At 42.3% G+C, this 27,409-nt stretch overlaps 1 protein-coding gene across 1 annotated transcript in view; it reads right to left on the bottom strand.

Moving 5' to 3' along the window:
* ENPP1 (ectonucleotide pyrophosphatase/phosphodiesterase 1) overlaps positions 1–27,409 on the bottom strand; it is a 486,681-nt gene that overhangs the window by 38,846 nt on the left and 420,426 nt on the right. The window contains exons 21-23 of the mRNA XM_069235163.1: positions 25,400–25,535; positions 10,271–10,351; positions 1,445–1,568 (exon numbers count right to left, since the gene is read on the bottom strand). Coding sequence (XP_069091264.1) covers positions 1,445–1,568; positions 10,271–10,351; positions 25,400–25,535 — 341 coding nt within the window. The remainder of the gene's footprint in view (positions 1–1,444; positions 1,569–10,270; positions 10,352–25,399; positions 25,536–27,409) is intronic.

Below are 27,409 nucleotides of genomic sequence, written 5' to 3'. Positions count from 1 at the left end.
TTTTTGGCATGAAAAGGGTGCAAACACAAATGGAGCTGATAGACATGCAGCACAATTTAGCTCTCGAAGCATCTTTTTTTGGGGCAGGCACCAGAAGAATTCTTGAACATTGTGCCTTCTGGCAAATGTCCTGTTATTTTCACAGTAGCCCATAAAGTAATTTGTATTTTTGGGTCAACATATGTTTGTGAAAGTTCATTTTCCCCTAGGGGACTGTTGAACAGTAAACTCAGAAGTAAGCTAACAGACTAACATCTGGATCAACCCCTCCCCGCAGCCCTCCTCCCCCCACAAGCCCATCGGTGCAGCCTTCGGCCACAAACCAGACTGTAATTTTGGCCCCCAGCAAAACATTTGTGAGTACCCATGCTCTGGAGCAATGAGCTGGGGAAAACATGGAGCTGTAACTAAAGAGTTTCTGTGTAGTAGTAAGTTAAGAGTAGCAGCCTTCACTATGGGAATTTTGCAGGGAGGAAGGAGGGGGACCAAGATTCAACATTGCATATCATATTTTACCTTTATACACGACATTAACTTTAACATCAACACAAAGTATAAGGGAGTATGTACACCTGCGTTTGTAATGATAAGAATTTCTAATTGCATCAATCAGTCCTTAAAAGAGCAGATCATTTTTAAGTGCTCCTTGGAACATGTCGAAAGCCCAATATGTTGACGGTTAGAGGCATGGGTATTGTTTTTAATGCCCTCTTAGTGAGATTTAAGGAGTTAAGAGATCTCACATGTTAACAGTTGCTGGTGCAGTTTTAAGCATGTGATGGGTTTTAGATGGCACTCTTGGAATATAGTTTGAACTTTTATTTTAGCACAGTAGACCTAATACACAGGCACTAACAGACCAAATAGACCTTTTCATATTATTAAACACATTATTCAAGCACTGCAAGAGCAAATAGTCTTATAACCAGACAATAATGAAATAAAGACAGAATACCCTGAAGATACTGCACCTAACCATTTGGCATAATGTTAGAGAAAATGTTCATCTCTAGGATGTTATTTGTAATTACATATGAGCTAGTAATGCTCAAAAGAAATTTCTTTGGATTGCGACGGGACATTTAGCAGACAGGAAGTGCCATGTGATTGGTACGTTCATTAGCTTTGCCAATGGAATACCAAAGATTGAGAGTGCCTCGAAGTGAAGCTATCAAGAGAATCAATGAGGTTTCTATACTGAACACTACAGGAATTACCACCAATACTGTACATGACTCATTCAAAAAAGGAGTGACCTTTTCGAATGCAGTAATTCTGTCACCTCAAGTACAGTTTGTTTCCGGAACTTGCAATTTGTGTTTTTATCAACGTGCTTAGATGAAAGGGCAATCCATAGGACCACAAAAATGTTAGAAATGAAATGTGAAGTTGTAGTTTGACAAAGTTCAAAAAGGGTAAAGCATGAATTAACAGATGTGTTTACCGTTTCAGTGAATCGAACAGACCGTCATAATTATTATCAAACACTGGTCCACTTATGACATTTACACCATTTCTTTCTATGGCATATTTGAATAATAGGGAGTCATGAAAGTAGGTCCATATCACTAGAATGAAATTGAGAGAAAAAGAAGAATATTTATTGAGGAAAATTAAACATAATGCATTGATATAACACATACAGGTTTATACAACATCAAACACCAAACTATCTCCTGTACAATGACCACTTACTTTTAAACTCCAGGGAACTTATCACGTTAGCTGGATACACAAACCAGCACAGACTCCCACAACCACTAGTATTTGTGTGCTCAACTCACATTTGCATTAAAGTAGAAGGAACCAAGATCTCGGATTCAAAGCTGAAGCCCTCATTTAAGTACTGAGACATTGACAAGGGAGTATTCACGCATTTGCATGTGTGTGTTAAAACTGCAAATGAAATTAGGTTCACTGCACTTGTTCCATGCATGAAAGGACATGTGGCATGGAGAGGCTCCTATTTCAGGGTTGTTCACAGTTAGGCCACAACACTGCACTCCACAAGCAGGTCACTCAGCATGAGGCCAACAGTGTGCAATGGAGAACGTGCCCACAAGAAAGATTGTTGTAAGTGCTGGGCTATACATCGAGGCCAACACATTCATTCTTTAAATTTTCTGGATTAACTTAGAAGCCTTTTGAGGGAGGTGGATACAGTGGCTGCATCCTTTTATGAAAAAAACTCATGCCAACCCACAAATTCCTTGGCGTAATCTTGTGCGACCTATGGGTAAGCAGAACCCTCAACAGTGTGCTGACTGCACTTTATGAAGGCAACGTTACAAAGAAGTGTGTATCATCTTCTGGACTGACCTGCAACTTACATATTCCGGTGTAGCACACAGTAATTCCCTAGCTACTTTAATTGGGGACAGTAACCTTTTTTTTTTATCATGTGGTTTGTTGTGTTATATAATATGGTCCCCAACATTTGGGCAGGATAACCACTTCTTGAGCTTACATATCAAGAAGCTTTACTTGAACACCACTACTACTCAAGTTCATTTAGTATCAGTATTGACGTCTTCTACACACTAACCCTGTTCATTCACAAAGCACAGATGCTTAGGAGGCATTACTGCAAAACAGTCAATGTTAAAACTTGAAGCCGTTCAGAAGTGTGTTGCTCTGTTTCAAAACTACATATTTAATGCTGCACAATTTCCAGTGTGGTGTGGGGATGCAGCATAGCACTACAACACTAAAATATTTAAGAACACCACAATCTGAAAATGGAACTGAAACCATACAGTTATGGAAAATGCTTATTATAAAGAGGATGTTTCTTATGCCACTGCGTGGGTTAGAAATGACAGAAAATACCGACTTGTGAACTGTTAGCTGGAGTTAAAGTCCAGCAAACCAGAACACTAATGGAGGTACTACTAATGTAACTGAAGTACGCTCTCATGACTTCAAAGATGTTGAAGCCAATCAAATAAAACCTCTGGAATGTACCATCTACTATACTTTAGGGAGAATGAGTCGTACTTTGAATGAATGACCATCATCAGACTGATTCAATTACAATGAAAAGTAAGATAATGCAGTTTATGGGATTTGGATACGATTAATTAATAAATGTTGCATTTTCACGCAGAGTGCTAACCATGGTTAACATATCATGGGAAATCTCAAAATGGTGCTTAGTTTCTTTGACATCCTATTTTGTCTTGCATTAGAAGGACCGGCAAAACATTTTTGAGAGACTATAGTCAACCATATCAGTACACTGAAAGCTAAAGGACATCAACAGCAGTATTGTTAATTGTTTTGTATACGTAAGATGCAGTACATGATACCAGATAATGCATCTTTGGTAATATTATAGTGTGGATTATTAGTGTATCTAACCTATGGGCTTCATTTTTGTTCCTGTAAAACACTCACACAGTCAATAGTTTTTTCAGTCTGATACTTGGGTGGGGGAAAAGGAAAGTAAATGTAGGAAGAGAGTCAGAAGCATTTATACAGTGTCATACACTTAGGGGGAAGAGGTAAGTCTTTAACATCTATGATACTTTCTAAAGTCCATCTTCAGGCAAAATGGATAATGAGTTCCAGGGGATTGTCAAAGGCAACTCTTCCCAATCTGCTTATATACAACAGGAGATAATTCTGTAAGAATGAACTTTGACAGTTGGTTCTGCGAGTTTGAACACGTATTCAGGTGTCAGGACACGCAGAGGTTCACATATATGAAATAGCATTGAAATTGTTCAAATGCTTGAGTGGCAGCCCAAGGAGCACCGTTAGAGGAAACATAATGAGCTCACTGCTTTTATTTCTAGATCTGTGACAGTTAGCTTGTATGACAGAATAGCAGCACTTTAATATTGTGCCCCCATAATATTGTAGCAAATATAACCACAACCAAAATATCAACAAGCTAATGATATATAGGCAAGTATGTATTTACTATACTGTCCTCAACTCCACATCTGTCGCCTTTAAAGTTATATTCATATATTACCAAGGTGCGTGTATGTAGAATTAAATATGGTAAATCTGTATTTACTTGTATATACTAACCATGTCCTCTTTTGGTTGTTGCCAGTTTTGATACAATATTATCAGAGCAAAATATTAAAGGCAATATTCTGAACCATTGACGACAACCAATATGTTACCTACATTTCAGAAAACCCATTTTTGACATCATTTGTAATATAAGTTTTCAATGTTGACTTAGCTTCAATGGATTACAGACACTTAGGGCCTCATTACGAGTTTGATCGAGGGGGATTACTCGGTCACAAATGTGACGAATATACCATCCGCCATATTGCCAGTTCCATAGGATATAATGATACTTGTAATATGGTGGACGGGATATCCGTCACATTTCTGATGGAGTAATTCTTTCCGCCAAACTCGCAATGAGGCCCTTAGTATTAAGGAAATGTTAGTGTATATGTTGTAATGATGTTTGCATGTCTTTTTCCTAAACAATGTATTTTCTTTACTTCTAATACCCGATACATATCTCGTCCTTTTAATTTTGTTGCTTGTTAGCTGGACTGTAAGAATGAGAGATAGTTAATATTCTTGTTTTGCATTTACATGGTTAAATATATATTTGTATGAGAAAGAAATGTGAGAAAACTGAGGAATCAAGCCTCCTGATAGCAAGTAATATACTACTTATTACGGTGCAGCTCAGCTCCAACCTGTTTTTGTTAGACTTCTCAATTTAGACATTTAACAACCTGAGTATTAATATGCAACTTGTAAAACATGGCCTTACTTGATCTGTAAAGGAGTACCTCATGCTCCATTGTTACTTTCTTTAATTTATGAACCTAATCCCCCACTGCTCCTCCTTTCCTACGGGGAAGCAATACCCACGCTCTGGCTCCTAATAACAGTTATATGAACTAATGGAGGTCCCCCAACACCTCCACTCCCAATCACAATGCCTCCACTCTTATTATCAGTACAGATGTATTCTATTGGCCTGCCCTCCTAGAACCACATTAGAGAAGAAATAAGTGAGGACAATTTCAGAGACCAAACAGAGCAGAGAATACAATATGTGAAATATATAACATTACCCTAATATATCTGTAGTTTGCAGACAAACATCAAGTCAATAATCATTATGAAGTTTAGAACAGCCTTGTCAAACCTATTAACACTACTGGAAAAACATAAAGGGAAAAAAGCAAAGAAAAAGTAAAAGAGGTCAGAAGTCAACCAGTCATCCCTTGTATTACTCGACATCAGAGAACGCATCCATTTCTGTGTCAGAGATCGAGGTTGTCTGTATGCTGTGGAGCTTTGCTTTAGCCTGGGCCTTCATCGTACAAAACTAGGTGTAGCCTGCATACATGATTTCAGCCCAGTTATCTCCTACAAACAAATCATCGTGTTACTCTTCTTAATGGTTTTAATGAATTTGCCAGCAGCGCTCAATTGCGTGACATCCAAAGACTGATTTGTAGAAAAAAACATGGTTATTGTATTGTGCCATCTAACCAAGCCATGCTGTGGTTGTTAATCTTTCACACATTGAAAAAGAACACTAGAATATTTTTGATGTGTAATACTCTTGAATGGGAAGTAGTATGCCTTGTGAACATCTTTGGTAAATAAACATCTCTTTCGGAAATGTTTGCTACAGAACTAAGATCTCAAAAGGTGGGTTTTAATTCTTCAGATCCTCCTTTGATGCCAAGGAGGCTAAGGTTCTTCTTCTGTTGAAGGTTACTGAGATCTTTGATTCTGCAGTTCAGCTCATCAATAGTGGAGGTAACACTTGTTCAACGACGATGGCAAAGAGCTGGCCTGGATAGTTAAATGCCTCTATACTCAAGACACTGCCATTGGTTATCAACTTAAAGTTGGTGCTTGTCACTCCTTTATGCAGTATCAAAAGAGAGAAAATTTGCTCAAAGTTTGGAGAAGTCTGAATTACTGGACTTTATGATTAAGTTAGTTGGGTATTTCGGCTGGCCTGTCACAAGTATTTCAGCTTTATAATCCCATAATAGAGGGTCTTCATTTCTCACTTAAACCACTGTTAGACCTACCATTCTTGGTGTGGTTCCCCTATCTTTTTGCCCCTACTTCCTGTGTTCTGACTGTGTGCTTGACTGCGTTTTTGCTGGTTTTTGGTACTCTGGGCTCTTTACCACTGCTGACCAGTGCTAAAGTGCAAGTGCTCTCTGTGTACTGTATGTGTAATTGGCTTTTCCATGATTGGCATATGTGATTTACTAGTAGGTCCCTAGTAAAATACACTAGAGGTCTCCAGGCCCTGTAAATCAAATGCTACTAGTGGGCCTGTAGCATTAAGTGTGCCACCCACATGGGTAACCCTGCAATCATGGCTCAGATCTGCCACTACAGTGTCTGTGTATGCAGTTTTTTAACTGGCAATTCGACCTGGCAAGTGTACCCACTTGCCAGGCCTAAACCTTCCCTTTTACTACACGCAAGACCCCCCTAAGGTAGGCCCTAGGTAGCCCCATGGGCAGGGTGCAGTGTATGTTAACGGTAGGACATGTACTGATGTGTTTTACATTTCCTAACAGTGAAATACTACCGAATTCGGTTTTCACTGTTGCAAGGCCTATCCCTCTCATAGGTTAACATGGGGACTGGCTTTAAATATCTTTTAAGTACTGTTTCACATTGGGAGTAGATAGAGATATGATATGGACTTTGGGGACTCTGAACTCACAATTTAAAAATACGTCTTTTGGTACAGTTGGTTGTTAGATTGTCAGTTTGAAAATGCCACTTTTAGAAAGTGTGCATTTTCTTGATTAACCATTTTGTGCCTCTGCCTACCTGTGGAATCCATGCCTGGGTCAGACTGACTGTTTGTGAATTCCCTCTAGACAGTGACACAAAGGGAGCTGGGGTGTAGCCTGCATATCCTGATGAGTCTCCTGGGCTAGAGTGGGGAGGGAGGAGCTGACACTTACGCCTGAAAGGGGTGTACCTGTCCTCACACAAAGCAGTCTCCAACCCCCTAGTGTGAGTCTGGGGCAAGGCAGGATACTGTGTACAACACAGACTTTCCTTTGAAGTTTGCCTACTTCAAAGGCAGAAAGGAGAATAAGTAGTGGACCCGAAACCCCAGATCTTTAGATTACTTCTGGATCAAGAGGAACCTCTGCCATGGAGAAGAGCTGGAGGATGAGTACTGCCTCTTTGCCTGTGAGTGTGCTTTGCTGGGTTGGCCTGCAGTCGCTGCTTCTGCCCCTGAGAGGACAGACTGGACTCTGCTGTGTTTTCCTGCTTGTGAAGTGTCTCCAAGGGCTTGGACTGAGATTGCCCCCTGGCTATCAAAGACTCCTGCCCTGCCAAGTGGTGTCTACTACAGTCCCTAGGCCCTTGAAAGGAGAAGGTGGTGGAACCAAGACTGAAACCCACACACAGGAACCGTGCGGGAGACAAATCGACACAGCACCTGCTTTGGGGCTGAAATATCGACGCACCATCCTCATCGCGGCTAGGAAGTCGACGCAACACCCATGTGCAGCTGCCAAAGTCGACGCATCACCCACGCAGCACGACTCATCACCTTGTGCCGGAAATTTGCATGCATCGTCGCTGGGCATCAAAACAACAGTGAACCTGCGCGGACCCGAGGTTGCCAATCTGGAAATTGATGCATCGCTATTTGCAGTAGAGAAAAACGATCCATCGCCTACCCAAACGGAGAAGAAACGGTGCAAGGCCTCACTTGCAAGTAAGGATTCAATACATTGCTGACTTTTCCGACGCACGTTCGCCCGTGCAGCTTCATTTTTGATGCAAACCAGGTACTTAGTGTAAAAGCAACGCATCCATTGATTTCTATGGATTAAGACTCCTTTTAATTTAAAAAGTCGTAACTTTGCTGGTTTATGTGGGATCTTTGTCATTTTGGTCTTGTTTTAGATACAGATTAGCTATTTTTCTAAACTGCTGTTGTGTCTCTTTTGTGGTGTTTTCACTGTACTACTGAGAGTTGGTGCAAATACTTTAAATATTACCTTTGAGATAAACCTGACTGCTTGTGCCAAGCTACCAAGGCGTGAGCAGGGTTATCCTAGGTGTGTATCTCCCTTACCCCTGACTCGAGTGAGGGTCCCTGCTTGGACAGAGTGTAAACTGACTGCCAACCAGAAACCTAATTTCTAACAGCCACCATCTGCATCAGTACCCTCTGGGAAGCTCCCTTGGGTAGAAAAGCAGAGCCAAATTTGAAGTCAGTAAAATCTCAGCACAGGCTTGTATAAAGCCCTTCTAATGCTGACACTGTACCTTTGCCACTCTAGCCATAGTGTGCAAGTTACAGAACTCACAGTTGCTTTCAACCTTACAAGCAGGTGACACCGAAGAAAGCTTGATCCTTGGAGTTTGGTAAGGCAGAAAGGAACAGGCCCTAGTGATCCATAACATATACACCAAGTATCTGTGCGCTCAGGGTGATGGTTGAGTGACCTAGGGATGTCTTGTGAACTGTCTTGTTGCACTGATCTCATGTGTTTTACTAGAATGACAATCCGGTTCAAGCCCAGTAGATGGCAAGAATGAGATACAAATGTGTTGATTTTACTGGGTATTGGAGGCATAGGGAATGGAGAGTTTACTGCAGATCCTTGTAGTGGTAGTTCTAGTGCAGTTCTGGTCAGCTTGTCGGCTGCCCTCCAAAGACTCAGTTTTTGGATGTAAGTGAGGTTCAAGGGTGTTGTTTATGTGCCCCGATGACACCTGCCAGTGCCGCCTTCCAAACCAATGAAACCATACCAGAGAGGACAGAGGGAGCAGCAACTCCCACTACCAAAGTTAGGGACACTGTGCCTGCTTCTATGGCCTGGCCAGGCCCCAAAATTGCCAGTATCATGCGCATCCCCAGGCTGCTGACAGCCACGTCTGTCCCTGCAACTCCATTTTTACCCACCTGTCAGTGGAAGTATACAGAACAATATGTTTTTGGTGAGGACTCTCAAAGAGCACCAGCAGATCTAGCCCACCACCAAAGGAGCCCTCTTGTATAAATGCAGCACCCCAATCAACATTAATAGAGATATCTGGGGCAAAATGTGTAGCCCAGTGGTCACACAAATCACTTGGTGTGAACACTTCAGAAACAGCCTCTGTAGCAGCGCAGAACAAAAGCAGATATATGACTGTCAAAAGCATCAGAGGCATTGAATAATGAAATGGAACAATCAGTGATGTGCACTCCATTGCAGAACCTTTCTCTGATCTCTGCACTTGACCCAATATTTTCAGGTAAACCTTCCCAAAGGCTTTAGATATAGGTCAAATAAAGATGAAATCAAATTTATCAGAATGAACTATCTCAAAAGAATTGACACATTGATTTTGTTTTACTAACTGTTAAAGCTATGTAACTAAGTTTGAAGAAGATCACGGTGAGTTAGAACAGTGACTTAATGAACGTCCTGCAGAGATGTCCATGCAGTCTTTGTGCTGCAGGCCTAAATCAATGTAGGAAGAGTGAGTCTATGAATAAAAAATAAAGGTAATCAACACAGGGGTGATGGTTATAAGTGTTATTTGCTATGTACAAACATGGAACATCAGCAAAACAAGTGCAAAGTGAAAAAATCATTATTAACAATATGGGAATATTAGTTAATACATGAATATAAAGAACAATGAATGTAGTATTATTGTAAAAACATCTGTGGTATTAGCAGGTTTTACCATATTAAAACGGGTTTCAAAAGCTATTAAGATATTGCTCTCATTTTTATTTATTTTTAAAGTTTGATTATTGACCTCTTCTCTATGCGATGCCCCTTTGCATATTTATTTGACTTCTGTTTAGAAATAGTGACAAGGATCTATCTAATAGAAAGTCATTTAGTAGAATGTTTGCTATCAAACTTAAAATTAAGACTTAGAGACCTATTTAGAGTTCAGCAGATCCAAGACAACCGCCCAAAACCTGAGTATGTTCTGGTTCCCCCTTTTAGAGCGTTTAGGGTCACTATGCACTCTATATAGGGAGAACGAGACATCTGCCGCATTTTAGAAAATATCCTGCATCCATCAATCTCTAAATTTAGCTCTTAGTCTTATTTGAAGTGTGTAATACTTTGCAGTTGATGGGTAATAAAACCCACACCAATTTTGTTTGTTTTAATTGTTGAGAAAACAAGTTCACGGAAAGTCAATAGAAAGGCTACGCCCGCAATTTAACAGCTGCAAATGCTTAAAGATCATTGCAAAAAGTATTTGTCCCTCACTCTTGCCATCTTGTGATAAGCAGCAACAGTTTAAAAGCAACACTCACCGTGGAAAGCTGGATGCATTGGCACCATGTTGCTGTTAATCAGCCCACTGTATGGACTACCTCCGGTACTCCTTAAGACATCTGAAAGAAAGGTTTTTCAATCAGCCATTTATAATTTGCAGAATGGATTAGTACAGAATGGGAGAGTCAACATACTTTTTGAAGCTCATTTAAAAACTATTAACAGTTAACCTGTCATATAAGTTTCAAAGGATGACTGGTTTAAAGAAAAATCGAGCTGGCAACACGAGGCCAGTTCAAACACCTGTAAAAGTCCAGATGTACAGTCTGTGCCTAGGCATGATAATAACCTATAAATGTTCTCCCTATTAGCAAACATTTCCACCGTGGACATAAGTATATTAAGTCCGACACAAATGACATTCTCTCCTTAAACCACAGATTTGATTTATTTTGTAAACAACGGTTTATTGCTTTTATACAATGATAAGCTGTGGAATGCGGGCCAATGGCAATATACAAAGCAGAAGATACACAATAAGGGTACAGTGATATTGGTTCATACATGAGCATTGCCTGTCCAGTAAATTGGTCTGTAAACAACACAGTGTCAAAGCCAGCCCGCTCTGTGCACAAAAATCAAACGGACGGCTCTTTCCCACCTTCCCCTCCCCCAACCCATTTTCATGCCTCACAACAGTTTCAGGATTGCAGTGCCACTTATCCCCCCGGCACAATAAGGAGCCGACCTCCGCACTATCTGAGGTGCATGTACAACCCAAGGCTTTTCTCCATTCATAACCAACAAGGTTTAAAGTACCCCTCTGGTCTTGGTCTGTTAGAAAGAATCTCTCAGGGGAATCTGTAACAGGTTCTTTCAGGCACTCCGCGGTGAGCGGTCTAGTTGCTTTGATTCAGGAACAGGGAGGGCTTTATAGGCAGCAATCTGGTGCAACTGTGCAGCATTCCTCAGGAAAGTAAGGTGTGTTAACTGAACACATTTCTAATTTTGCTAATTTTATAGCAAGATCGGAGGCTTCTATTATGCTTTTCATTTCTTGTTTAATTCAATAGCAGCAGTCAAGACAGAAAAACTACAAATCCCAAAAGGTAAACTAATGTGGCCAATGGGAAGAAACATGTAGTCCATAGACATGCACCAATCATGGGCCAGAACACCCCTTAATACTCATCTTGATTGTGAACAGCCCTCTTTTCTTGCTGCTCGCAGTCAAGATAAGTATATTTGAGGAATTCATTTTTCATTATTGTATATGTATTCTATTGTTTAGTTTTATGCGCGGTGCCCCTCTCGCACTTATTGTATCTATAATTTCACCCAGAACGGCTTGCAGCCGCACTCATCGCGCCGCCCCCTAGTGCACGCTTCACCTCTTGGAACCTTCGACGTTTTATCTCACCGCGGTCGCCATTTTCAGACGATGGTTAGGAGAAACGTTGAATTCCTTAGCCGGCTCCTTCACATTTTACCTTGCCGCTTCGCTTCCTCTGCCTTTTCAGCCTCCGGTCCACGTTTCTTTCACCGGAAGGTTTTCCTGTTGCTTGTTTGCCTTCCCTCTTGTTGGGCCATCCCTTTTCTCCGCCCATAGGTGGAGCTAGGCTAGTTTTTCCTCTGGCTGAGGGAAATTAACCCTTTCCCAGCCAGATAATTTTAACTATACAGTTTGCCTGCTGTTTATTATGGAGATGGCTAGTTCTCCAATTTCTAGGGCCATGAATGAGGAGGAGGAGGTTATGAAGGAATATTTAAGTGACTTTATTCACAGTTCTGTGGAGCAGGCTGTTTCTGCCTCAATAAATAAACTTTCACAAATTTGGAAGATCCAGTTTTAAGTGTGGTATCTAAGGCGATTTTGGCCCAGTCTGCGGGAGATAGCAGAAAACGCCCATTATCTAAAAATCTTCCCAAGTGGCGTTATTAGTTGATGAGGGTTCCTCACAAAAGGCAGAAGACGTGGCTCCTTATAGGCCTCCCTCCTGTGAGGGGTCTTCAAAAAACAATAAATCGTCTCTCAAATGTACGAAAAAATCCAAGCACATTTCTTCTCCTATTGTTCTATCAAATATTATGGATAATGATGATGACATCCAAGATGCTGACTCCGATGCAGACAAATCGGAAAACGACAACAGAGACATTTGTCTTCCTCCTCCCTCCTAACAAAGCTAAACTTTCTGTACAAGAGGCTTCAAAACCTCTAACAATTACTGACACAGAAGGAGTCCCTATGTTTGACCCAAATGATATACACCATCCACACTCCACGGAATGGTTTCCTGCAGGCCATGTTGGGGATTACATCGCTTCCAGACTATGCACTCCCCTGGATAAACAAACTAGGGAGAAACTACGCTCAGAGTGCCCTCGTCCTTCCCTGCACTTGAAAATAACTACTACTCCCTTCATTGATCCTTCTCTTCTTACCTTTTTTACCAAGTTTGGTAAGGATGCCCGCAAGGGTGTTGATAAGGCATGGTCCACATGCCAGGATAAACTTTTGGACATTGTGGGTCCGTTGACTCGCATTTTTGATTTGGCAGAGGCAGCTCGTTTGGACAATTCTTCCATTAACCCAGTTGATTTGTCTTTATGGGTTCAACATTCCATAGGTCTTTTGGGGAATGCCAATGCTGCAATCATGCAAGAGAGCAGAAAAGGCCTCCTTCTCAAGCTTGACCCCAAACTGGTAAATCTGGCTGTTTCGGATCCTGGCATCAAGGCAGACATTCTCCTTTTTGGGGATTCCTTTATAAAGGAACTTAGTAAATATCTGGCAACTTTCCCTTCTTTGGACAAAGCCCAGAAATCCCTTAAAAAGATGTTTGCCAGGCAGGTTTTGGCCAGGGCTGGCAGAGGCAGGAACCGCTTTGCCAGCCGCTCATACAACAACCAGGGTATCCGTGGTGCACACAACACCTCGTACCAAGAATACAGACCACAGTTCTACCCACAAGGCCGTGGTTTCCACAACAAGGGCAACAGAGGTCCCAGATACTCATCCCAACCCGAAAAGTCACCTTCTTACTGTAGGAGGTCGTCTTTTATTGTTTCTGCCAAAATGCGAGTTGATTGCTGCTGATCCATGCCCTGTTTCTAAACACTGTACAAGGTTATACTATCAAACTTTACTCAATGCCTGTTCAGTTGGTGGTTCCTCCCCCTCCCAAGTTCTCTGTCGAAATGACAAACCTAATTTCAACAGAAATTCAGTCTCTTCTTCCTCAAAAAAGCAATTGTCCCTTGTTGTCTTGCCCCTTCAGGTTTCATCAGTTCAGTTTTTCTAGTTCAAAAGAAAAACAAAAAGATGCACCCAGTCATCAACTTGAAGTATTTCATTCATTTTGTTGTTTATCACCATTTCAAAATTGAGACCATGTTGCATCTCCGGGATTCTCTCCTTCAGTGCGACTGGATGGTTCGTTTGGACCTACAGGATGCGTAATTTTCTGTTACCATGCATCCAGATTCCAGGAAATACTTACAATTCCAATGGCTAAACCAGACTTTTCATTTCTCCTCTCTTCCTTTCAGCCTCTCTTCTGCACCTTGGTGTTTCAAAAAGCTCATGAACCTGGTTGTAGCCTTTCTCAGAGCTCAAGGAGTCAGGTTAATCATTTACCTGAACAATATCCTCATCATGAACCAAAACCTTTCTTCTCTTCAAACTCATATCTAGCTAGCCTGTTCTCTTCTATCAGAGCTCGGTTTTCTCATCAACAACGAAAAGTCTTCTCTGGTTCTGGTTCAACAAATAAGGTTTCTAGGTTTTCTAGTGAACTCTGTCTCTGCTACTCTACATCGTCCTTCAACAAAAGTAAAATCCATGAAATGCGAGATTCTTCAAACTTTGCACAAATCGCTCATATCCATAAGAACCTTAGCAAGGATTGTAGGCCTCCTTTCTTCTTAATTTCAGGCCATTTTCCAAGCCCTCTTCATTACAGAGCCCTCCAAAGACGAAAAATACATCATCTTCAAAAAGGTCTTGCTTACTCAGACAGCATCACTCTAGATCAGGAATCTCACGCAGAATTACAATGGTGGATAGACCATTTAGACGCCTGGAATGGCACGACAATCTTTGCATCAACCCCAGATCTTCTATTAGAATCAGATGCAAAACGTTCTGGCTGGGGAGACCGGTGCAGTCCAATCTCGACTATGGGTACATGGTCTATAGAGGAGTCGAAGTTGCACATCAACAGTTTAGAGATGCTTGCCGACTCCTTTGCTATAAAAAGCCTAGCAAAAGACAGTGTTTGTTGTTCAGTTCTTCTCAGGATGAACAACATACCAGCGGTCCGTTATATCAATCATTTGGGAGGCACAAAATCCAAACCTTTAGCGGAATTAGCGAAAGGGTTTTGGGAACTTTGCCTCGTAAGAGGGATTTCGGTTCATGCAGAGTATCTGCCGGGCAATCTAAATACAGTGGCAGATTGGCATTCTCGATATCTTTAGGATTCAGCGATTGAAGACTTCATCCCAAGATTTTCAAGGCTATTTTTCAGAAATGGGGTCCTTTCCAGAAAAATCTATTTGCGTCTTTTCTCAATTCTAAACTGCCCCAATTCTTCACTTGGCGTCCAGATCCCTTAGTGTTAGCCTTCAATGCCTTCTCTCAGGATTGGTCAATCTCTCTCAACTACGCTTTCCCTCTGTTTATCATGATAAGCAGACTTTTGGCTCAAGTAAGACATCAACAGGCAGTGGTGGTTCTCATAGCCCCTTTTTGGCAATCCCAAGTGTGGTTCCTTCCCTTCTGGAGTTGTCAGTAGACTTCCCTTTTCTGCTCCCATCCTTTCCAGACCTCCTCTTGAATTCCCCTCGGCCTTCCTCACAACTTGATTCTAGAGAATCTTCTACCCTCTCAGCGTGGAAATTCTCAGGGATTCCCAACCAATCCCTTCAATTTCGGCAGAAGCTTCAAACTTCATCGAACACTCCTGGGCTCCAGGTACAAAGAAGGCATACGGAGCAGCATGGTCCTTATGGGATAGCTAGTGCATGGGAATATATACTGATTCCCTTTCAGTGGATGTAACTTTTATCATTAATTTCTCTGCGGCGAAAGCTAGCAAAGGTAAGACTTATCGTACTATCAATTTGTACAGGTCAGCCATTTTCCCTTCTCACACTTACATCAATGGAAAACTGATTGGCGAACATCCTCTGGTCTGTCGTCTGTTAAAGGGAGTAAAGTTTTCTAATCCTCCTCTACCAAAATACAGTTCTTTGTGGGATGCCAATGTTGTTTTCAATCTTTTCTTATCTTGGCCAGATAATTCCATGCTTACTTTAAAAAGGTTATCTGCTAAACTTGCAATGTTACTTTGCCTTGTTTCTTTAAACGTCTTTCAGATATTAGAGACGTTGATATTACTGTGTGCCATTTTATCCCATCAGGTGTCTTATTTAACATTCATAGACGTACTAAGACTAATCTGTCTTCAGTTTTCATCCCTATTTTCCTGGCCATCCTAAAATATGTGTAGGTCACTGTCTAAAGATATACGAACAAAAGACAGCTGTTTAGAGATCTTCCTCAGCATCCCAACTCCTTATTTCTTTTAAGAAACCATTTAAGCCTGTTTCCTCCCCAACTCCTGCTCATTGAGTTAAGTGGGTTGTGTCCTTGGCGGGTACTGACACCTCCTCCTTTGGGGCCCATTCTTCCAGGGGTGCTATGGCATCGAAAGCTTTTTGGTCTGGTTCCCAGCTCGAGGACATTCTCAAATCAGCTGACGGGCCTAATGATAATGTGTTTAAAGTGTTTTATTGTAAGCCAGTACAACGTGCCTCTTTAACTGTGATTAATTTGCTTTAAACAAGCATAATAGGAGCCTCCGGTCTTGCCATAAAATGTAGATTTTCCTTGTGATTTAAGAAAAGTCTTAATTTTAATAAAGACACCGAGTCGAGCATTATCCTGCCTCAACACTTATTGATAATTTGTTTCTTTTCCTTCCTTAAAAGCTTCATCAACTCCTTCACAGGATTTCCTAAGCACCTCCTTCCAGTTTGTCACCATTTGAGCTTTCCTGCAGCCCCAGCTCTTCAGTGCTACCATCTGCAGCAAAACGTCCTAATTTTCTCCAAATTCAAGTCTCCGTTTGTGAACTTTTTACAAGACATTTTAGCCGTAGTTATAGCAATTTGCATTTTTTGCTCTATTTTACCTTTGTTTTTTTCTTTCTAACCCTTGCACAAGAAAAGAGGGCTGTTCACAGTCAAAATGAGTATTAAGGGGTATTCTGGCCCGTGATTGGTGCATGTCTATGGACTACATGTTTCTTCCCATTAGCCACGTTCGTTTGCCTTTTGGGATTTGTAGTTTTTCTGTCTTGACTGCTGCTATTGAATTAAACAAGAAAAGAAAAGCATAATACTCGCCACCGTGTCTTTAATAAAATTAAGACTTTCCTTCATAAATTACTAGGAAAATCTACATTTTGCACAAAGATCGAGGAACTGCTCTTAATGGGGGAAATCGTTTTTTTTTTTTTTATTGAATTGGAAAACTAAAACCTTAATGTGTTTTGCACTGAACCACTTGACGACCGCCATTTTCAGGAACGTCCGAGGTGAGTGGTTTAGTTGTTTTCAGTTAGAAACAGGAATGGCTATATATAAAGCAATCTGGTGAGACCCTGCAGTATTCCTCAGTAAAGTAAGGCATGGTAACTGTGAACAAACTGCTAATTTTGCAGAAAGGTCAGGGGACTGTTTTTAAAGGGGGGAATCATTTTTTTAATATTGAATTGGAAAACTGAAACTATTTTAATTTGAATTGTTGCTGTTTTGTGCACTGAACCGCTTGACGGCCTCAATTATCAGTACGTCCGAGTTGAGTGGTCTAGTTATTTTGAGTCAAGAACAGGAAGGGGCTATAGCAATCCAGCAAGACTGTGCCAAAGGCGCGCCAAAGGCAAGCCTGTCTGCGCCCGTCAGAGTCCCGAAAGAGGCCAGTGCCAGCCATGCTGCCAGATTGAAGCAGGAAAAACTTCAGCAAACCCCACAAATAATATACTCCAGTAAGGAACCCAAATGTTGACAAAGACAGAATTAGGTTAAGCTATCAGGGTAGACAAGAAAGAGTGTAGTGAATCCTCTCTAGCGAGGAGGACTGGACTAAGGGCAAGGCACTTAACTGTGGACTCATTAATGCACGATCGTTTCCCAAGGACACAGAGGTGAACCTAGGATTCACTTACCCACCAGGATATAAAGCAATACATCAGCCTAGAGCTAACAAAAGAGGGAGAGGAGTAGCAATTATTTTCAAAGGAGGACGGGAAATGGGATTACTTCCAGTTGAAGAAATTTATGGTATGGAAATATTAGGTTTCTCACTAAAAGAAAAAGGGGTGATTGCCTTGTCAGGGATTCTTTGTTATGGACTTCCAGGTACTTCACAGAACGCTCTTCAAGTCTTCCTAAATTTGATATCAAATCTAGCCTTAACACATTCTAAGCTCTTAGTGTTAGGAGATTTTAGCACCTGGGCCAAAGACAATTCTCAGACTCAAAGTAATAGCTTTTTAACCTCATGTAATAATTTATGATTAAAACAAATGGTTAGGAGTCCTACACATCAAGGTGGGCACACACTTGATCTGGTACTAGTGTCACCAAGTATGTTGGTAATAGAGGATGTGAACACAGTGAGTTGGTCAGATCACTACCTAATCACATTTTAACTAACCAGGCCCAACCAAAATGAGAATTTAAAAACTACTAGAGTAGCGGTACAGAAAACAACAGCCTGGGCAAAACTAAGGAAACTGGAAGGAAGAAGAATATTCAATACTTGACACTGTTTTCAAGAAGAAGAGACACTAGACACAGACTATGCCCACTTACAGGGTGCAATTGCAGAGACTTTAGATGAACTTATCCTAGTTAAAATGCTGACACCAAAACAAAAGCCCTCAGTCCCATAGTATACAGAAACCTTGAGGGGAAAAAAAAGTTAAAAGTGTAGAAAGCTGGAAAAGCAAAGACATAGAGCATACACAAAGATAAGCTATTACTGAAAGAAGCTTTAAAATATCACAAAAATGAGACTGGAAAGGCAAAAGAAAGTTACTATACAAGTACTATTACTAATGCAGCTAATAAAGCGAAAAAGGTATTTGCTATTGTAAAAGAGCTAGCTCACCCAGACTGTACACAATTGACAGTAGCACCTTCACAGCAATTGTGTAATAAGCTGTCTGATTTAATAAAATAGACTTAGGGGGTCATTCCGACCCTGGCGGTCCATGACCGCCAGGGCCGGGGACCACGGAAGCACCGCCAACAGGCTGGCGGTGCTTCCAGGGCCATTCTGACTGCGGCGGTAAAGCCGCGGTCAGAAAAGGGGAACGGTTTCCCGCCGGTTTTCCCCTGGCCCGGGATTCCGACCCCCTTCCCGCCACCCTGTTTCTGGCGGTTCTTACCGCCAGGAACAGGATGGCGGGAACGGGTGTCGTGGGGCCCCTGGGGGCCCCTGCACTGCCCATGCCATTGGCATGGGCAGTGCAGGGGCCCCCTAACAGGGCCCCATGAAGATTTTCACTGTCTGCTTTGCAGACAGTGAAAATCGCGACGGGTGCAACTGCACCTGTCGCACCCCTGCAACTCCGCCGGCTCCATTCGGAGCCGGTTTCCTCGTTGCAGGGCCTTTCCCGCTGGGCCGGCGGGCGCCCTTTTGGCGGTCGCCCGCCGGCCCAGCGGGAAAGCCAGAATGGCATCTGCGGTCTCTTGACCGCGGAGCGGCCATTTGGCGGTGACCGCATGGCGGGCGGCGACTGCCGCCCGCCGCGGTCAGAATGACCGCCTTAATCTTAAAATACATAAGTAGAGAGAATATGCATGAGCGAAGGGAAAACCTTAAAACTAAGGTTACACCTACTAACCCCGCCTGCAGTTCTATGGCCCCTTTGCAGCAGGAAGGAACGAGCAGGGAGCTGGCCAAAATAGATTTGTTGAACGAGGAAGAATTTAGTATGTTAGCTATGTCAATTTTGTCCGGCTCACTACTGGACCTAATACCCCATAAGATCTGGAAATAAAGAGAGAGGGAACTATTTACAAACTTACGAAAAATCAGTAACCAATGTGTTCGGTACCATCAGCTTGGAAGAAAGCATTAGTCACACCATTACTAAAACGCAAGCTGATGTCCAGGATCCTAGTAACTTCCAGCAAATTTCTCAGCTCCCATACCACATTAAGATTATAGAAAAATATGTCAGTAAAATATTAGCAAAGTTTTTTAGAATCTAACAAACTACTCGAACCAAAAAAGATGGGCCTTAGGCCAGCACATGACACACAATCGGCTTTAATTATGGCAATAGATGAGTTGAGGATGAGGGTTGACATAGAACAGACTGCAGTTCTGATTATGCTAGAACAATCAGCAGCTTTTGAGCCAGAGCAGCACACGCAGTCCCGGGACTCCCTCAGGGACCTGCCCCCACCCACCCCCACGGTGCAGCTGGGTGTGCAACCATTGATTCAGTCACTGTATCTGAGCGGTCAGGTAATATATTCCCAAGTCAGGAGCTGTTAGTAGCCTGTTTGAAGTGGTTCTTGCCCAATTTTGTCATAGCTACCCTATGTCTAGCTTCCCCCAGATAAGTAGCGAGTTCATCTCCCGGGAGAGTCCACAAGAGATTAGCATTGGCAGCATAGCAAAAATGTACAACAGGTGCTACCATTTTAGCAATTGCTATCCGGCCGACCAAGGACAATGGGAGGATTTTCCAGAAGGACACACTTGCACAAAATGCACCGATAGCCGCCTTAATGTTACCATTGAGGACAACCCTGGATTTATGATATATTTTGACCCCAACGTATTTCATGCAGGATCCCTCCCATGTTAGCCCGTGTATATCCTGGAGGTGAGGCATCTGGTATTTTAGGGGGAACAATAGTGACTTCTGCCAATTTACACACGAGCCCCATCTGGCACCGAATTGCTCCAATAGCGAGATTGCTCCTGGTAGGCCCTCCTCGGCATTGGCGAGAAACAGTAGTATATCATCAGCATACAATGCTATCATGTGGGATGTTCCCCGACAGTTCATTCCCTGGTATATTGTCCCAGTTCTTGCTCTGCTAGCCAGAGGCTCTATCTTCATGGCAAATAAAAGTGAGGAAAGGGGACAACCTTGTCTGGTGCCCCTCCCTACCACAAAAGAGTTGGATATTACTCTACCGGTGCGGACCCGAGCAGTGGGCTCAGGGAAAGAAGCCTGGTCCATTGGAGGAAACCCATTCCAAGGCCCAGTCTATCCATCACTTGGTACAGGTAGTCCTACCTCATGCTATCAAAGGCTTTTTCGATATCTATAGAGACTATCACTCTAAAGTCCTCGTCTGGGCCCGCAGTATCCATAAGGGAGAGGAGTCTGCGAATAGTTAGCGCTGTGTTATGACTAGGGATGAATCTGGTTCGGTTGAAATGTATAAGCGCGGTCACGTGGGGAAGGAGGTGAGAGGCCAGTAGTAGATGCAGAATTTTGTAGTCCATATTGAGCATTGATAATGGGCAATGTGTCCTTATGTCGCTAGGAGGCCTTCCTGGTTTCAAAAGGGGGACCACTAGGGCCTCTCCAGTGGTGGTGGTCTCTCTGGCTGCAATGTATAAGTCCACTTATTTATATGCTAGTTTCTCTATGTATGTGGCATAAAATTCTACTGGAAGGCCATCCATTCCAAGTACCTTGCCTCGTACCACGCCACGGACGGCAGCTCACACTTGCAAGGTTATGGGGCCTCCTTATCATGCCCACGGCTAATTCTATTACTAGTATCAGGGAACTTCTAGAAGAGGGGTTAGCAAGCCATGCTAAAAGTGTACCCGCTTTATCTCGTTCTGCATGGGCTCATCATATATTCACGAGGGTCAAAGCATCTAAGCTTCTCCATACATATTGCGAGGTGGTCTTTTGCATCTAGTAACTGCTGTTGGTGACCCCAGTTCCAAGGATGGGTTCTCTCCACCTTTCTAAGGGTTCTCTCTCCTTGGTATCTACTTCACATAACAAAGTTTGCCAAACACTCACCACTTCAGCTATACATTTACCCCTTATCACTGTTTTGAAAGAATCTAACTCAATTGGAGGAGATGCTATTGAGGGTGAGTTATCCACAAAGTATTTTCTGACAGCGTCTCCAACAGACATTTTAAATGCTGGGTTGTCCAGGGTCTCCACTGGGAGGTGCCAGTCCGGCATTCCGGGCCATTCTCTGTGTCAGTCTAGTGTAAGTAATATTGGGTTGTGGTCAGAGACAGTGAGACAAAGGTATTCTGAGTGTTGCACTGATCCATGCACGGCTGGGAGCAGAGAAATGCATCTAACCTCACATGGAGGTCATGCAGTCAGGAAAAGAAAGAATAGTCTCTAGTTCTTGGGTGCAGCAGTATCCAGGATTCCACTAGTCCCCATTGTTGCTGTCAGTCTCGAAACGTTTGCACCAGTCATAGGGCAGGGGAATCCCTCAATGGTGGATGGGACTTATCTAGTGGATGGTCTGTCACACTATTGTAGTCACTGCCAAGTATGATAGGTTATGTCAGGTGTGGTGATGGTGTTCGAGACAAGTCACTGAAACCACCCCTGGTCTGAGTTAGGGGCATAGACCCTAACTATGGTCAGGTCCCGGCCTGAGAGTCTGCCTGATACTAGGACATACCTCCCCGTTAGGGTCAATCAGTTCCCCTGTCTTTTGGAATGGGACCCAAGGACGGACCTAGATCAGAACCCTCTGGTGAATGCAGAATACGTTGAGGCATATATCTGTCCCCGCCATCGCCTGTGCAGTGCGTCGCTCTCTGGGGCAGTGAGGTGGGTTTCCTGGAATATGGCAACGCGGACTGCCTGTCTCTTGAAATATGCGTGTATCTTGGAACGTTTTGACATACTACTCAAACCCCTGATGTTACAACTGACAAATGTATAAGTCAAGGGGGCCGCCATGGTAAGGATCAGAAGGGACATCCAATATCTCTTGGATCTTAAGTGGCTTTAACCCATCACACAGAAGGTGCAACAATGGAGGCAGGCATGGACCAAGACATAATCCCTGCAATCCCCGTAAAACAAATAACATCCCAGCTTCCCAAAGAAGTGAAGTCACCCCCAACCAAACTAGTAAACAATGACGTAACATTTGCATAAGTTCCATATGCACCACTCAACACTGCGGGTGAGCTCAACTGAGAGCTTCCCAGCCTCACTACACGCCATCTAGGGAATATAGCGGGGTTATTTAAAAATAAATCTTGCCCAATTTGTCAAGGCTCACTATCATAGTGCCCGAGGGGCATCTAAACATTCCCAAAGTAGAACTAACATCACATCTCAGGTAGTGGCCCTATATAAGTTCATCTGCTGTGCCAGGGGAGACCTGTGGAAGGAAAACATCAGAATTATGAGAGGAGAATGAAACACACTGTGAGTGAGAGTCCTGTAGTTCCTCTTCACCCAGGTCCAGGGTAGGCGCAGAACCCACCCCACTGATGGTCGACATCACCTCTACTGCTCTTTGTCATGCCTATAAGGCTTAGGAACAGAACAAGATCCTTTATGACGGTTTTAGTACTTTTCCTCAGGGTCAACGTGTGCTGTGCATGCTGGCATCAACTGAGCTGTCCTTCTGCTGGGGGAGCTGCTCGATTCATCCCCACAGCTGGGGAGGGGAGGAGAAGAACTGTACATAGTTGTCATAGGCCAAACGGAGCCGGGCAGGGAACAGTATGGCGTATGTGATACCTAGTTTCCGGAGTTTCTTTTTAGCCACAGTGAATGAGTCCCATTTTCGCTGCACGTCCTTGGCAAAGTCAGGAAAAATCATCACCTTCTGATTTTCTTTTATTATTTCCCCTTTGATTCTAGCCTAGGTGAGAATATGATCTCAGTCCCTGAAATGCAGGACCCTGCCACAACAGGATGGGGTCCGGCTCCAGGCGGTGGGTCCGGGAGGGCACGAGTTGGGAGTGTTTGAGTGCAAAATGTGGAGAGAGGCCCTCTGGCGCCATCTCAGTGCAGATCCATTCTTCCAAGAAGGCAGCCGTATCTGCTCCAGGCCCCTCAATATGCTGGGGCAATCCAAACATTCTGCGATCATTCCTCCTTGCCCTATTCTTTGCATCCTCTGCCTGCAGCTCAAGTGTTCGACACAGTTATCATTCTATCCTGCAATGGATTTACCCCAGGGTTGAGGTCTTCCACTGTTCGTTCAGTGGTGGTAACCCTTTCTGCCAGTAGTCTATGGTCACCTCTCAGCAGCCCTGACCAACCTGTCATCTCAGCAATTCGCCAAATTTCACAGTTCCCACTCAGGCCAGTCGAGAGGGCATATTAAACTGTTTTCCTGCTGCAAATATTTGGGGCAAGATGAGTGTGTACTGTTCAGGATGGGCCTTGATGGCAGAGCTCGGCTGGGAGCTGTGCGTCCATGCATCCTATTCCATTGCCGGTTGACCCCCCCTACTTAAACCACAGATGTGCAGAAAAGTATCAAAATGTGTTTCAAACTGCTTTTGTGAATGTCTCACAGTTATAACCATTTGTTTTTTTCGCCCCATTTGCATTTCATGTGCATGACCATTCCTCTGTTACTTCCTAGGGAGAACACATTGGCCTAATGCAACTCCTAAACATGGCTCAGCAACTTCAACATTATAGTGCTAATTCAAAAAGGAAAGTCATACTTTTGGATATGCTAGTCTATGACTTTGTATGCGTACAAAATGTAAGGCTTCAAGCAATTTACAAAACTCTTCCAGGATATCCAAATGTACTTCAGGAAACGTTTTGTGAATTTATGGTTGTCTGTGTGTTAGCATTTCCACCAGTCAACTGTACCTGACCTGATGTTCAATTATTATGCCGGTTGAAAGGCCAACACCCTTTCCTTTATGTATCTGTGTCCTCTGGGAAAATGCTGTTCTTCATAGAGACAGCCCTTTTACTTACATTACCAATACGTTTTTAAAGGTTCTGTTCCTTTTACCACCCTGGGAAAAGATGTACTCCTGTGATTAAGAGAAGGAAATCTCCTACCCTTTCTACTGCTGGAAGATTTGGAGAGAAGTTTGTGAACACCAATAATCGAAGTGTTTTGGGGGTTCACAAACCATGGATTGAAATGCCCACTTCTCAATTCTTGCATCAAATTTACTCCTACATAATATTACATCATCAAGGAGTAATAATACACAGAAGAGCTGCTTTTTCACCCCTCTCAGTAAGGGTCCGTAGAGACCCAGAATGACAGAGAAATGTGGATGTTGATGTCGGTACCCATGGATTCCGTGTGGATTCCTGGCAGAGGTGCACAAAGGTGGTTGAGACTGCCAACCACTATTTATCCACTGCACAACTACCTCCACATACCCGGTCAAGGCCTGGGAAACAAAGTGGAGGTGGGAACTTCCTCTATTTACATAAATATAATGGGATACACCCTTCATTTTGCACTGTTAACACATAGTAGTGTTAAGCTGGATTTTGATATTTTTATTAACAATAATGGCTTCCAGCGGAAGCCATATATAACATATTGAATTATTATATTGAAGAGAATATGGTCAGTCATTTGTAAACAAATGTCTCACAGAGTCTGATTTTGGACCTGTTAGGATAAAAACCTCAAATCACGATTAACTAATTAAGAGTGAAATGTTTCGATGTAACAAATGAAAAGCTAAATATTAACCTTTAGCTAAGAAGGAGCATTCTAGGCAACAAACAAATATAAACTAAGTGCAGCTAACCAGGACACAGAAAATACAAAAGTCCCTATTTCTTTCAATAAAATACAGCAGATGAAAGGAAGTGGGCAAGGTGTGCTATAAAGCGAAACAACAAAAACAGTAAGTTAATGACGATCTACTGAGGCTTGCATGACAGTGTTAGGAAGATCCTCTGGATGTGTACATATAGTTAAATCAATGTATAAAACTGAAACCAAGATATCTGCAGTATGGTGCACCTGATGGATTTATCAACTTTGGACGTGGGGTTACGCAACAAAGGCAGTCATTGGTAACAAACTCATTATAGTAATATCAAAATAATCCAAACACAATATAACAAAGCATTATTCCATTGTGGACGAAAAAACACAATAACATTTATATTTACTTGGAGGTGCAAGGAATCCATATTTTAGCTGAGTTTGGTTATTGTAATACGAACAGCTCTGACTATGACTGGAAGGTATCCGGACATCTACAAAGACACAGTTTGAAATGTTTTCCCCCGATTTGGTCAAAATATCCTGCAGACAGAAGAAAAACATTTTTTTGTTTAAACTATCATTCATGTTACAACAAAAATGCCTCACACGTTTTCAGAATTCGTAAACTGTGAACAATGTCTCTCCCTGTCTGTCATCCCTCGTCTGGAAGCGTGACCTCTTAGATCCTTAAAATGAACATGTGATATTACAAATAACATAAAAACAAACATATATCACAAATGACATAAAAACAAACATAATAGCCGCAGCAGCAGTGGTGCTGGAAGTAGGGGTGCCCTTAGTCCCATATAATACAGAGAAAATGGCAAAACTACTCTGCATGCTGGCAGGTTTAAATTATATTCTATATATAATTCCAATTATGTCATTGGTACATAGCTGTTGGGTTTAGTGGTAAAACCAGGTGTGTGTGTGCACATTATCTGTACATGATAGAATTATATAACGGCATGGAAAAGCCATGGTCCATTACCACAAGAAAAATGCTGATGGTAAATATCTGTGTTTTAGAGTTTTACCTTCAAATTAGTGTGAAGTTCAGCACCATTGTATTTCATTTACCTTTCTGCTCTTGAATGCTAATGAATGCTCCACTGTTTTTCAATGTATCATACAATTTTGATAAGAAGGGCTTGATGCTTAAACTGCACTTTGTAGTATGTGTTGTAGCACTACAATCATAATACAAAACGTACTATATAGTAGACGTTTTGCCAATACTTGTGTGTGCAGAGTACCTCACCCCATCTGCAGTCTCTACACATATAAATATGGATTTTGGTAGTTAACATGGAAGGGACACACTGGAGTGGGTGGGGAAAGTGGGAGACTTACTACGGAAGGGGATGGAATTGGGGAGCAATAAGAGGGCTTGAGTGACGGCCAGGGAAAAGATTAGAGAGGGACACCCACCCACACAAGAGTCAACTAACTGCAATACCCAGGGGACGGAGACAGTTAACTTAAAGTAGTATGTTTACTCTCAAAGTTTATGAATTCTGAAAGTAGTAAACGTACTACAAAGTAAAAATGTACTCAAAAATTAAACTAACCTTTGAGAATCAAGCCCATAGTGTACATCTATTCTGCATGTGGTGTTCTGTGATCTGTACAAAACCCGAAAACTGTTGTACAATTGATTGGTACTTATTGCTAGGTTCAGATTCAACTCTTGGCCCTTCCTATCCTATGTTTAGATGGCCTAATTTTATTTGTTGCTAGTATGTCATAAGAAATATAGTTTATATTAAATGCCGAATCAGTGCCTCTAATCTGATATCTGGTTAAGGAAAAGGTCAAATAAATCCTGTTTAACAGGGGGGCATTAGCTACCAATATTATCATACATAAATTAATAACTGATAGCACAATGTCAATTATATATTTCATGTGTAAAGTTATATTAACCAACTAATATAAATATATTACAAACAACACTCCGAGAAGAAAAATGTGTGTTGGTTGGTTAGTGGCAACTTGGGTTCGGTTCACCCTGCCAATGCAAGGTTCTGCTCCACACTATGGTTTCAATACATCATCTGCAGGTGTCTAGTTTGCAGTATCAGCAATTAGGCAGCGGTGGTACTCAGCGTGGGATCTACAGTTCAAGAATTATTTCTCTGTAAAGAGTCTTTGCCTGCTTTTCAAAGGGACTGCCAGATCACTCTGTTTCACCAGGATATCATGTTTCCAATTCCTGGCGTCCGATTAACAAACCAGTGGATTATGTGAGGTGTACAATAGAACTAGTTGTAACTAATGTATTCTGCAGAGCTTGGAATTTTGGTTTTTGAGAATTACATAGCACAAGCCAGAAAACACTGCTTTGCGGGCACTGGCCTGCTTTAATCTTCAAATTTGTCTTATTTAGCAATTTCCCATTATAGTTTCTA

The sequence above is a fragment of the Pleurodeles waltl genome, chromosome 5, assembly GCF_031143425.1.
Source record: "Pleurodeles waltl isolate 20211129_DDA chromosome 5, aPleWal1.hap1.20221129, whole genome shotgun sequence".
NCBI lineage: Eukaryota > Metazoa > Chordata > Amphibia > Caudata > Salamandridae > Pleurodeles > Pleurodeles waltl.
The sequence above is the reverse complement of the archived record's forward strand: the minus strand, read 5'-3'. Positions and strand labels throughout refer to the sequence as shown.